The 13705-nt window shown below is 32.5% G+C and overlaps 1 protein-coding gene across 1 annotated transcript in view; it reads right to left on the bottom strand.

The window, feature by feature from the left end:
* The window catches only part of LOC118189738 (uncharacterized), a 115299-nt gene extending 101804 nt beyond the window's left edge, over positions 1-13495 (bottom strand). The window contains exon 1 of the mRNA XM_085807546.1: positions 12775-13495. Coding sequence (XP_085663672.1) covers positions 12775-12918 — 144 coding nt within the window. The 5' untranslated portion in view covers positions 12919-13495. The remainder of the gene's footprint in view (positions 1-12774) is intronic.
* Positions 13496-13705: the final 210 nt, after the last annotated feature.

Here is a 13705-nt window from a genome sequence, read left to right as displayed (position 1 = left end):
TGATTCCCATTTTAAACCAATAGGTGTTTTTCGAAGATAAGAACTTTAGAAAAGAAAAGGAAAAAAAGTAGGAAAATTTCGAATCGGTTTCTTGCTTTTATTACTATTAATTGGAAACGAAATAATTTTATTTTGTAAACAAATTATTCGACATTCCTGAATGTTTTACTTTCAGTTTTTTTTTTTAATTCTTTTTTTCATTTAAGGAATCTTCCGAAGCTTATAAAGAAATTCGAACTAAATTACATTTAAAATTTTTCTTTAAATTTAACTTTATTCCATTTAAAGAGACAGAAATAAAGCTGAACTAACTTTCTGAGCCGATTAAGTGCTTTTTTAATTAATTTCATAAGTTCTTCAATAATTATTTGGTATAGCATCTATTTAGCTCATTAGATTCGATTGGATTGTTTGAGCACAATAGAGTTATTGCCGAAGGGAAGGATACATTTGTAGAGGCCCATTCTATGGGAAACTCTCTCGTATGAACTTTATGCATGGAAATACTATGTAAATGCCCACGGCATCAACCCGCTCACCGTGATTGAACCAGGGTGAACAAGTTTTGTTCTTTTTTTTTTTTTTTTTTTTTTTCCTTACCTGGTATATGTTATGAATATCTCAATATCATACTGAGAGAATTTTCATTTTCAAGAAAAATATTGACTATATGTATTTTGAAACAAAATTATTATTCATTTCCCTGAATAACTGATCATTTATTTGAAAATTTTCGTAAAAGTGAAAATTAATTTATGGATCTGCAGGATCGAGCTGTACCATTTACACAAAAAATTTTCACCATATCCCAGTTTGAGAGTTAAGCAATGAAACAGAATTCCTTACTAATTGCTATGAGTTATTTAATGTAAAATTACCAAGCCAAAGATAAAAATTCTACATAAAAAGCTATAATGAGCAAAATTATATATCTTAAATCTGAAAAAAATTTATTGAACTTCGATGCACAAAAGACACTGGATATCTTTAAGTGCCAGTGGATATCTCTAAGTGTTGTCCTTTGAATTCAAACTGCCATGCACAAATTTCGTTGCCCAAAATCTTCAAACTGTAACACATAGCATTTTTTACATACAATCAAAGCTACGATTTCCGTCATTTAATAAATTAAACTCTTATATATCGCATGAAAGACATTGTGTACGTTATGTTATCTTCTGAGTTCATATTGCTGTACGTGAAATCGGCAATCTGTACAAGCACAAGAAAATAAGGCCATTTCATAAACTCTCTGTTTCTTTATTCACCTCATGCTATTTTATTTGTGTTACGACTTATACGTATGCGAGTCATCATAATGACCATTTTGGAGAAAAACAAGAGGACTGACGTCGATTAAGGTCATACGTGCTTATCAGTTTAAATAACGTTAAAAGTGCCAGGAATTTAATGCATGGTCATTTTTTAGAAATGAAAATAAACTTTTCAGAGATGTGAGGTTATCAGAATAAAAGTATAGGAAAGTAACAGATAGGTGCTGAGAACTGAATATAGCAGTTAGGTTTCCTTTAGCTTGATAATCTCGAAATCAGCAATTTACGGAGAAAACATTAATATGGGCGGGCTGCATCTGCAATTTTTATATGCATTCAATACACGCCATTTGCAAAATTTTAATGTGCATACAAATTGTTGCGCTGTCTAAGACTAGTAAACATAAATCAAATTAAATGCTGAAAAATACGTTTTTCTGTTTCTTCACTTATTATGTTTTACTGCTTTTTATTGCTATCAAAGTCACAGCTGCTGAATGATGCATAGAAGATTTTTATCTTCCTTTTTAAAATCGTAACATTGTTTCGTAGCATCTACCGTAACATACTGCAAATTTCTAAAATACAGCTGTGCTTTATTCTATCGAATGTTTATCTTCCACAAACAAATCGAAAAAAAAAAAAAAAAAAACGCACTGATATGGGACGGAAAATTCGTGATCACTTAATTAGGATACTTTTCAATCGTCGGCCTACTATAGCGTGCAAATACATTGTGACAACGCGATTTTTTCACAAGATTTTAAAATGGTTGGCAGCTGGTGGCAGCAGGTTAGTCACAGTAGTTTTACCTGCCTTAATGTCATCAGGATGTCTCCTTTTGACTACTTACAACTGGTTTAGACAATAAATTAAGATTATTGTATCATTTCTAGGCTTGTTTCTGTGAGAAAAAGAAGTGACTTCTGCATATTTTCTAAGTACGTTTGCATTCGTTCATTTTAGCGTGCTAAAAATGACTATGACGCCTAGAAAGAGAGCAAAGATTATCACACTTAACAATCACACCTGATACTGTAACAAATATTGGTTGGAAAATCGAGCGTTTCTCTAATTCTGAGGATACACAATGAAAGTGGATCATTTTCTCCAGAAATGAAGGCCAAATGTGGAAGGCAAATCCAAAATCTGATCAATTCCTACTCCGAAATGCCATTGATATTCAAATAAAAACTAGGAAAAACCTTAAAAGATATTTATTACCTACTGGTGTTGATATTTATCCTTCAACGTGCAGCATAGACTTCTCACTGCTAGTCGGGAGGCGAGAAATCCTATTTAAAAAAACTTCTGACATGTAAAATTAATCATGCGATTACTGGAGGCACCACAAAAATATAAATCTTGGATCCCAATTTTGACTGGAAAAAGGTCATCTTCAGTGATGAGGCTCATTTGTTTGTTCATGGTTACACATCTAACATTTTTAGATGAAGCAAGGAGGAATCAATAAAACCTCAACGTATTCGACAAACCATAAAATACACTCAAAAATAAATATTTGAGAGCTTTTTTTTTTTTTTTTTTTTTTTTTTTTTTTTTGCCCACTGCAAATTGCACTGGTAATCTAATTCTTATCGAGGAATGATGAACTTGTAAGGATTTATTTATTTTTATCGAACCAATTATTTTATGTTCAGTAGCTTTGCTATTATTCTTCCTTTCCGTTTTCCTGCCAGAATGCTAATTTTTAGTTCGCGCTTATTCATATGAAGTGGAAAAATATAGTGTTTAAAGGAAGCTTTTAGATTGTTTAATCAGAACTTGTTCCGCCTGCTGAAGGCCATGTTACTAGTTGAAACTCTTCAACAGCAGTCTGTCTGCTGAGTTACTTTAGTCTTTGCCGTGTACTTGTCACGCCGGCATAGGTGTGAGCCAACTTGCGAGTTTTACATTTTGTGTAACCTTTAGCTAACTTACGACTTAGTTTTAATTTAAATTCATTTCTTTTGAGTTATTCCATAAATGCTGGCAGGATTTGTATCCACATTAAATGCCTTCTGTTAAATTACTGGGTTTTTATAAAAGGGTCTTTTACACCCTTCTTACGTTTCTCAGTCCTTGTACTGGGCATAGCGATAAGTCGCTAAGCTGCAGCTTGAGTCTCAGATTTGTTTGCGCTTCCCAAGAATGCGAGACTGTAGAGACATTAGGTTAATTGCAAAAGCCGGAGAGACGAAACATTAGAACCACGGACCGAACCACGGACCTCTGGACTAGTAACATGGAATCGAATCACGGACCTCTGGAATACCGGCCCAGCGTGCAGAATCACTACACCACGAAGGCACGCTAGGAAAGTGGGAGAAATACCTTATATGCTTCTCCTTTTTAAAGGGCGAAATGGGTTTTTAGGGGACCCAATCGCCAAATCCTGGGTGTGGGGCGTCATCATCCACAACACTTTTTAGTTCGGGCGCCACTATAGAGACATTAGTTTAATTGGAAAAGCCGGGGAGACGAAACATTAGCAACCACCTTCTCCGGGAATCGAACCACGGACCTCTGGAATACCGGCCCAGCGTGCAGAACCACTACACCACGAAGGCACGCTAGGAGGAAAGTGGGAGAAATACCTTATAAGACTACGAATTCATCGAAGTATACAGAAATTTTAAAATATGGGATTGTGCCATTCTCGGAAACCTTTGCAGGGAAATCTCAATGTGACTTGGTTCCATGCCACAATTCAAAATCTGTCAAAAGATTCATGTTGGAAAATAAAATTAGAGTGCTAGCTTGACCTGGAAATTAACTAGACATAAATCCGATCGAGACCTTGTGGCCGATTCTAAAGGAATATCTTAACAAAATATATTTTCCGACAAAAGAGCGCATGATTAAGAATGTTATAAAAGTGTGGTTCCATCAAAAAGAAGTAAGAAACATATGCAGAAGACCAGAGTCAGTGTCTAAGCGCATTCTAGAGGTCATTTGCGCTAAAGGAGGACATTTTCCTATTCATTTTTTATATTGTTCATCTCACTTGTCTGAGAAAGGTCCACGATATTCACCGTGGCCAAGAGTCGAATGCACCCGTTGCTGGCAATAGCCTTGAGCACCACATAGGTGACAGCCCGACTTTATCTCAGTTCCGCCCTTAGTTTGGAGATAGAGCACCCCCGAGGGTCTCCCACCCCTCTCCCCCTAGTACCAACCTCTCGAGAGAACTTCCGACTCGCCGCATATTCAGAATGCCTCCATGCCGCACAGATACTATACATTTACACACATCCGTCCCTTCTCCGGGATTCGAACCCGGGCCCTTCGGTGCGGTAATCGGAGTCACTAAACATCCCGGTTGGGCGGTTGATTTTATTATTATCACTGTATACAAAGATATGTACATAAATTATCAAAAAATTTGTTTTGTCCCAATTAATTTGCATATTATAATGTAGTACCTATTAGAAACTTGATGCTTGTAAAATTTTAAGATTTTGTAATTTGTCATGTTAATTATGTTTATAAAACGTAACAAAATATGTTTTTGAAAGACAGCATTTAGAATCATTTGTTCCAAGTTTTACAATCTAAAAGAATTTGCGTGAATATGATGCAATAAATTCTGAATCTCAGTCTCAGTTGCACTCTTTTATTCATTTCCTTTGCGCTTTTCAGCATCACTTTGATTTTAAAAAAATCGCATTAGTATATCAAATACTTACTTAGAAAAGTACTTAGAGTTTCGAAATGTAGCATAATTTTATTCACTCATAGATACCTTAGACGCTTTTAGAATTTAAACACTCTCTTTAGTTACGTGAATTAATTGCTTTGCATACTTTTCAATTCAACAAATAATTTTAATTAATACAGCTACTACTCCAAAATTTTAAGTTAGCGTCAGTTTTATGTAAACAGCATATTCTACTAAGCAAATTCTGCTATACAAACTTTATAAGGTATGTTTCAAATAAAGTCTTCCGAAGCTCAGTGCCCGGGTTCATATTCTCCAAAGGGACTACCTACATAGTTTTCGTGTCTACCTCTATGTGTAAAAGTTTCCCTTAGAAAAACATCCTCGAAAGTATCCCTGCCCTTAGGTAATTAGCCCTTGGGTGTTTTGCCATTAATCTAAAATAATAATATTAATATTAATAACAACCAAGACTCAATGTTATGTGGAAAGAGAACATACGTAATCAAAATGATATACTTGTAACATTTTCATATATTACGTTTACATTTTACTGCTTCTTATCTTGCTCATTAATATGCGGCCCTTGTTCACAAGTTGTCGCAAATATTGTTCATGGGCAAAGAGACAAGTTTTCTTCTTTTACGGGGTCATTCTGTACGTTCTCGTGTCAATCACGGGTAGCAGATTTCCTAATTTAATTATAAAAAGTTCATAGAGTTTTAAAATGAAATAATAAATGTCGAAAAATCGAAATAATTTTCTTTTTTATTTACTACCTTAAAAAAATATTCCAACTTTTCGTTTATTTGTTTTAAATAGGAAACCTAAAAATTACTCTCCCGTTTGTCCCCTTTCTGTCGTGAAAGAGGACGAACTAAAGGAAAAAATTTGATTATACACTCACACACTTGAGTAAGAGTAATTAGGATCCAGTCCAATGATATTCAGGAAGTTAAAGAACGTCAAACTTTGTTAGTCACTGTGAAATCTTTCGTTTCATTGCAAAACTCTTTAGTTTCTTACGTTGCTTTTCTTGATACTGTCTATCTAAAACTGAACTTCGGTTTACTTTTCTAGTCTGTTTTATCCTAATATTTCAAAAGGTGACCTGTGACACACGGGTATAATGTGAAAAACTTTTGCGTGGAAATTTGAAAATGTTAAAAAATACCAGTAAAATAAATAAGCAAATAAAAATAAACTTAAACCAGGAGACTGAAAGAATCATTTGAGAAAATTCTATAAACACTTTTGTATAAATAACAGTAGATAAGAATGGGAAGAACAATTTTTTAATTAAAAAAATCGTTAAAACAAGCTTTTATTCCTGGAAATATACATTTCAAAATGTATATTACCCAAATATCCGACATTTGGCTACGGTTATCAAAAAATATCATAAGGCTTAACAGTTTCGCTAAAGTTTTTATGCAAAGTAAGGTTCTTTCTTCTCATTTACTTATTTAAAAGGTTTTCTCTGTATACTAAGAATGCTATTGTCCGCATTTAATGAATGATTTACTGCAACAGTAGTATATATGTACACTGCGGAAAACAAAAGTGCAGTTCTATATCTCCCATTCTATTGGGCCGATTGACGAAATTCAACTCGCGTTTTTCATGTCTCGAAAGCGCGACTTAGGATATTGTATATTAGATCTATATATAGCATTGTTTTAATATAGGTATATTGACACAAATTCGGACTTTTTCTGAAATAACATACCAATTTTTTTACATAGTTCGATTCTACGACTCAAATTATGCCTAAATATTAAATTTTGTAAAATTTTGAGTGAAATTAACGGAGAAATTCAAAATTTTATCTTGGCGCATTTTTTTTTTTTTCCCCAGTTTGCGCGAAGAATAATTCGCTTGGCGAACTTCTTAATTTATAGCAAGCTATTTTCCCTTTTTTTTTCATTGTAAACGAGCGGAGGAAAATGTCATCTTTCATTACTTCAAACAATTTTAACAAAGTGCGTAATCCACATTTAGAGTTATTATCGCTCATAACAAATATGCCAGGTTTCAAAACGCGCCAGTATGTAAATTCAACTATATCCCTAAGAAATTCTGAATAAAAAACTCTAATTTTTTGCAGCTATGCTTAGAAATATATCTGCTTTAAGATGATGGTAAAAATGTTAAAACTTTTTTCGAAAAATTGATACAAATTATTTAAAAATACAAATTTTAAAAATAGATCATAAAAATGGGCGGATTTTATTTGGAATGAACCTAATTTTCGAAACATGGAAGAAGGAATCAAGTAAGTTTAATAAATATATATCAAATTCAATTAGCATTGAAGAGCTAAAACTTTGAGAGCTAATTTTTTAAAAACTACTCTTGCGATTTTTACAAAATTTGGCACTTTGGCGTAATTTGAGTCGTAGAACCGAAATATGTTAAAAATTGGCATTTCATTTCAGAAAAAGTCCAATTTTATTGAACAATGCTATATATAAATCTAATACATATCCTAAGTCGCGCTTTCGAGACATGAAAAAAAGAAGTTGAATTTCGTCAATCGGCTCGATAGAACTTGAGATATAGAACTGTCCCCATTTTGTTTTTTTATTTTTTAATTTTTTTCCGAAGTGTACAGATATCATAGTGTTCAAATTTCAAGGACATGTTACTGGTAAACAGTAAAAAGAATTAAACTAGCCACGCAAAATTATTCAGACACTATACAAAATGCAGACTTCCGGATCTACTAATATCATACTATCATCAGAAGGTAAACTTCATATTTCATAATTGTTGAGCTAAAACAAACTTAATGCTGTTAGATTTTAGCAGGAGAAATTGCTATTTTGAGTTTCAAAATAGTAAAAGGTGCTCTTAGTTTAGGTAAAAGAAAAACTATAATCAACATGAAAAAAAGATTTACCACGAAGAAAAATTCCACGGTTGACTGAAATTCTAAATTTCCTCAGTGAAACTTAGAATTGTGATGAAAAGATATCAATAAGTAAACTTAAAAAAATAAATTCAGAATTACGACCGAAAGAATTCTGAATCGTTGCGAAGGCATGTAAGTTGTCACACGTGACAAAGTAAATCCTGCTGAACCAGCCATGGAAATCCTTGCTTAAGTTTCTGCATTTTCTATTAATACATTAAATACTGAAACAGTGCGTGTCAAATACTACGAAATGATGATTCTAGAGAACTAGGTTTTCAGATGGAAGCCATGGATTGAAAGAGTGATCGGACTGGATTTTACAAAAACACTTGCTGAAAAATATCAGGATTTCTGGAATATTCTTATTCACTGAATTAAAACTCGAATTGCTTAACACCCGCAAAAAGAAAATTTTTGGTAAAAGCCAGATCAGCTTGATCAAAGTAATCATTTTGCTACTGCTAAGTACAAATAGGGCTCGGTAAAATTCTGGGAATGAATGTCAGCTCCTAGGTTGAATGCTCTGGGATTTACAGACAGATTTACGAATCAATATACTGTAGAGTCATTAAGTTATTTTGATGCTGGAGGCGTGAAAATGAGCAATGCCATTGACGGGACTCGAACCTGGACTTCTCGAATATGCGCTGAGTGTGCTAACCGTTACACCACAAAGGCTTGCTGGAAGGAGGGAGAAAACAACCTTATATACTCCCCTTTTAAAGGGCGACTAGGGATTAGATTGCCCAATCGCCAAATCCTAGTCGTGAAGAATCATCATCCACCACCTTTTAGTTCGGGCGCCATTGTAGAATCATGAGTGTTTTTTTGATACTGGAGATGTGAAAAATGAACAATGCCCACGCCGGTACCTGAACCTCGACCTCTCGAATACGTGCCGAGTTTGCTAACCGCTATACCACGAAGGCATGCAGAAAAGAGGGAGAAAATACCTTATAATACATATACATATATTTTAAAAAGAAATTTGAGAAAGAAAGTTTATAAATTAAGGGTAAGAACACCTTCATTTTCTAGCAAAACAATGATTCGAAATACACGTATTTCTAACAAGATTACTACTCTTATACACGATACTATATGTCTTGAAATTCTATCTCGCTCGAAAACATTTATGAGAAGAGTTGAAGAAATCCTTAAAGAATTTCTGCAAAAAAAATAAAAATATATTGAAACTGCGTCTTCAAACAGAATGAAATAAAACTTGCAACAATTTGAAATAAGTGCTAATCAAATCAATGCTGTCTAGATCAAATCAGTGCTATCATACATGCAAGTCATCATTAAGCTCTAAATCAGTCATACGCACAAGATTCAATGCAATAATATATTAATGATTAAATATTCAAGTTTCCTTTTTACGGAAGGCCTCTAGATACTTTTGTGTGACTAGTTAAATCCTGGTTTATATTTTTTGTGTATTTTGAGTTTATTTATTTATTTTTTTATTGAAGTAAAAACAGAGAACTTTAGAGACTTTTTCTTTATTTTTATTGCATTTTGCATATTAAGTGATTTAAAGTTGAGAGATTAATTAGGTGGTCGAATATTTCTCAGACCTTTTGTACATATCAGTTACTACCGTGCTTGGTATAAATCGAAACATTTGGTGTCATAATCTTTCCTTACATAGAATGGCATTTACTCAAAGTCAGGTTTCTCTCTTTGGCTACGGAAAGTAAAAATGGAAAAATGTTCTTCACAAATTACTTAAGGGGATGCACTTCTTTTTTTCAAAATTGAAGTAAAGTACAACAGAGACATTTATATTAGATTTAATAAGTACTGCTTTTTTTAACTAAATTGTTATAGATATGTTTGTATTAAATATATACTTCAATAAAAAATAAATAATTGGTGCAATAATAACTGCGAACATTCGTTTGTAAAAATCTGGGCTTCAACTGAATGCAAGATCCTCCCCCATCGTCTGCACATCAACACGCCTCATGTGCTCGTACAACTAGAAGCTATTTGCTCTTAATATCTACACAAATGTTCATGGGACCTGTGATTATCTATTAAAATCTATCTATCTGATTAATATCTGGAATTATCATTACTTATAAAATTAAACTTTTTAATTGAATCTATCGGAGTAATCTTAATATTCTCTCTAAAATAACAAAACTTCTGTTTAAAGTGTTTATAGTATGCTTTAACAACAGCAATTTCTTGTTCAAAGCGAATGAAGTAAACTAAAAATTGCTTCATTACATAAGCAGATGAGAAAATTATCATTTCAACTAACAATTTCCTTTTCATTTAGATTTCTACATTCATTTCTATAATCTTGCTTTTAACCATTTCTTTTTCCCAAATACTAATTTTTCATCATTCTTTTATTACAACTGTGCAATGAAATGCACTTTTGTTGCAAATAAATTACTTTCCATATAGTCTCTAATGACAAGAAGAAAATCATTTCTGACAATCAGAAATTGCAAACAAACTACTAAATAAAGACATTTAAATGTTCAGTTCGTTGCAAATAAACTGTTGTAATTGAATAAAAATTCCAAGAAAAATTCCTAAACAAAATTTAAATACAAAATAATCAATAAGCTGTACGTTATAAAATATTTCAAAAGAAAAGGAATCTAAACAATAAATGGGACCCACCGGCTGCTGAGGGATAAAATAGCTGAACAACTAGTAGTTCCGACCTGGGTTCGATTCCAGGCGAACTGGCTAGCTACATGTGTTTTCGTGGTTTTTCCCATGCGTATACGAACCAGTTTCCCTTAGAAAGTTCTCCAAGAAGAAGTCCCTCCCCTTAAGCAGGTAGTCCTAGTGTGCTTTGCCATAATCAACTAAACCCAAACCAAACTACACAATAAATGAATGTCATTCTACAAGCAATGGTGGCTCATTCAAAGTCGATATTTATCTTAACGGGGCTTAAAATGTCGATTTTTGCTTTCGCGGTATTTGCTGTTGTGGTACTCAAATTACATTTAACAAATCATTTTTTTTTTTTTTTTTCCTTTTCTTTTTGAAAATTAAGAAATATAGTAACATTATAAATAGATGAATGATTTCAAAGTCATATTGAATTCCTAAAGGAATATACCTTACATACATGCATTCATGAGTTCTTATGGATTAAAATACAGTGTGAGTAAGTACTCTATAATAGTCTCAAAAATCTTCAGTTAGAAGGATTTTCCACAGATTCATTAGTGTTTTATATAAATATTAACAATAGTTTTTATTCTGCTACTTGTGATAATGAATTAGAATAAATTTAGAAATGTGCAACTGAGAAAAAAATTCATTCCGTTTAAATACTTTATAATGTATCATTATTATTCAGACATGTTGCTTGAGCAGCCACATTACAGATCTGATTTATCACATATGAAAATTATTTTTATACACAATACTTTGAGTTAAAAAAATTACTTGAGAACTCTCAATCAGGTAATACGGAACAAGACAAAAATATTAAGACAAAAATAAAAGACAAAAATATTATCGTTTTAAGACAAATTAAGACAAATTATCGTTTTAAGACAAAAATATTTTAAGCCATTATGTTACAAATAACAAACTAATGTTGAAGTCTGAGGTGAAACGTAATTTATTAATTCCCACACTCCTTTCTCTGTTCTTATAAAGCAGTGTTTCTCAACCTTTTAATTAACGTGCACCATCTAAACAAAAACTGAAAAACATTTGTAACACCACTACATTTTACAATCATTATTTCTCAATTTCTTGATAGAAGTATTAAAAAATTAAAAATTTTGCCATTTGCACAACCTATTGGTTATTTGTATTAAATGTGCAAACATAAAAAATATTAGATTAAAAATTGGTTACCATTTTAATTATCAGAATTTAAGTCAAGAGTTTCCGACCCTATGCCGCGGGCACCATGGTGCCCGCCGATCGTTTATCGTGTGCCAGCCGCTGTGCAATCATGTTTTAGTTCTCAATAAAATTCTATGTGAAAGTTTTCTCATTTTTAATTATAAACAGAAATTGCGTCCAACACAGATACCAACACAAAGCGAAATGCGACCGATCTCTTTTTTTATGTGCATGTATTATTAACTATATCCAACTATAAATTCAGATTGAAAAAGTAAGTGGCGCCTGCCGTCCAACAGGTATTCTAGAATGTGTTCTTAGGAACAAAGAGGTTGGGAACCCAATATTTTAATTATAAATTCATTCTGAAATTTGGGCCTATTTAAGAGATATCAATTTCTATATGTCTGGTCTTATTTCACTTAGTTTTTAACTGTAAGTTAGGAGCCTTTTTTAATTTTCTGTATTTTTTAAATATAACATAGAAGAAAATCTTTGTTCTCACAAATAAGTTGTGAAAAATAACAAAGTGCAAGAGAGCAATAAAAATGTAATAGTTTTATTTGAGATGCCTTTAAATTCTTTTTTTCGATTCAGACAAAAGATTACGAGTATGTTATTTTTTAAATCTTCAGTTAGAGTTCGGTCACAGGAAATTTCTATCAATTGTTCTTTTCCTTCATGAGAGTTTTGAATTTAATAGTTAAAAATACTTTGTTTCTTTTCATACCACCTATTTTTCTCTTGCGTACCACCGGTTGAGAATTGATGCTATAAAACAAGTTTTCTAAACAAACTGTAGTCAACTTTTTTTAATCCCCCTCTTCATTTTATTTAAACTAAAATAGCTGCCCAATTATATTCCCTCTATGCACCTTTTTTTATTACCTTATGTTATTATTTTGGTTTTATTATCTGAAATATATATAACTGATATTGCATTTAATTACAAGCTTATTTAGTTAAAAATTGCAAACTTTCATTTAATAACAAACAAAAGTGCACTGAAATTTTTATACTAAGCTTTAAAGATGGAGAAATGGTTTAAAATTATATTTTGTATTTACTAAATAATAAAAACTTACTTCTTGGTTCGTTTCCTTGTTTAAAGCTAACTGAACTTTCCCGTATGTCCCTTGACCAAGCTTCCTTAACACAAGGTAACGATGCTGAGGTCGTTCACTTTCTTTCACCTCAACAGAATTGACTCTGTATTCTTTCAAAGCCATTTTGTTTTTATATTTCTTAGTCACTTTAGCATCACAATTATATGTTAGTTGCTAATGTTACTATTTTCCAAAAGTCATTTTTCTTTTTAATGAAAATAAATCAAAACCTTCATCAAAAACAGAGCTACCAACCCTTTTCTCTTTACAGTCACTAGAGATGATAAATAAAATAATAACTTAAAGTACCGAAAGTAAAAGTACTTAAAGTATCTTTTTTCTTTTTTTTTTTTTTTTTTTTTTTTTTTTTTAGTGAAATCTTCAAAATGCACACAGTAAAAACCTTTGAAATCTCGAGAAACGACTATGTTGGTTTCGATCGCATGAGTCGTGAGCGTAAAATCGTATTTTGGACGTCAAATGATGCAGAATGCTCGATGGAAAGACTTGATGCAAAGTTCATTCCCTTGAGATTCAGCCGGTAAACAAAGGTATAGGTAGCTCTTGTGCTACATTCTATACTGAAACAGCTGCTATCTGCTGACTTACTGTGATAGTTGTCCTTGCGTTTCCTCCGCCATCTCCGTCATCTTTCTCCCCTTCCTGTTTCTATACGCTAAATTTAGCACTGAACTCACTACACTAGAGAAAGTAATCCGTCAGAAATCCAACCTCCTTCTTCTCTAGCCATTCTCTAAATCGCGAATGTTTTCAATTTCGGGATATTTGAAATAAAAATTTATTTCACCTGCATAAATAACATTCACGCTTCTCGTTGCTGGCAGTATACTTTTTTATTAACTTGCCTAAGATTGCTGCACTTCCGAAAAGTTTTACGGGTAGAAACTTT

Source organism: Stegodyphus dumicola, chromosome X1, assembly GCF_044657685.1.
Source record: "Stegodyphus dumicola isolate Sdum_Otavi_A_Nest chromosome X1, ASM4465768v1".
NCBI classification, from domain to species: domain Eukaryota; kingdom Metazoa; phylum Arthropoda; class Arachnida; order Araneae; family Eresidae; genus Stegodyphus; species Stegodyphus dumicola.
Note: the sequence above shows the minus strand (reverse complement) of the source record. Positions and strands in the feature narration are given on the sequence as shown.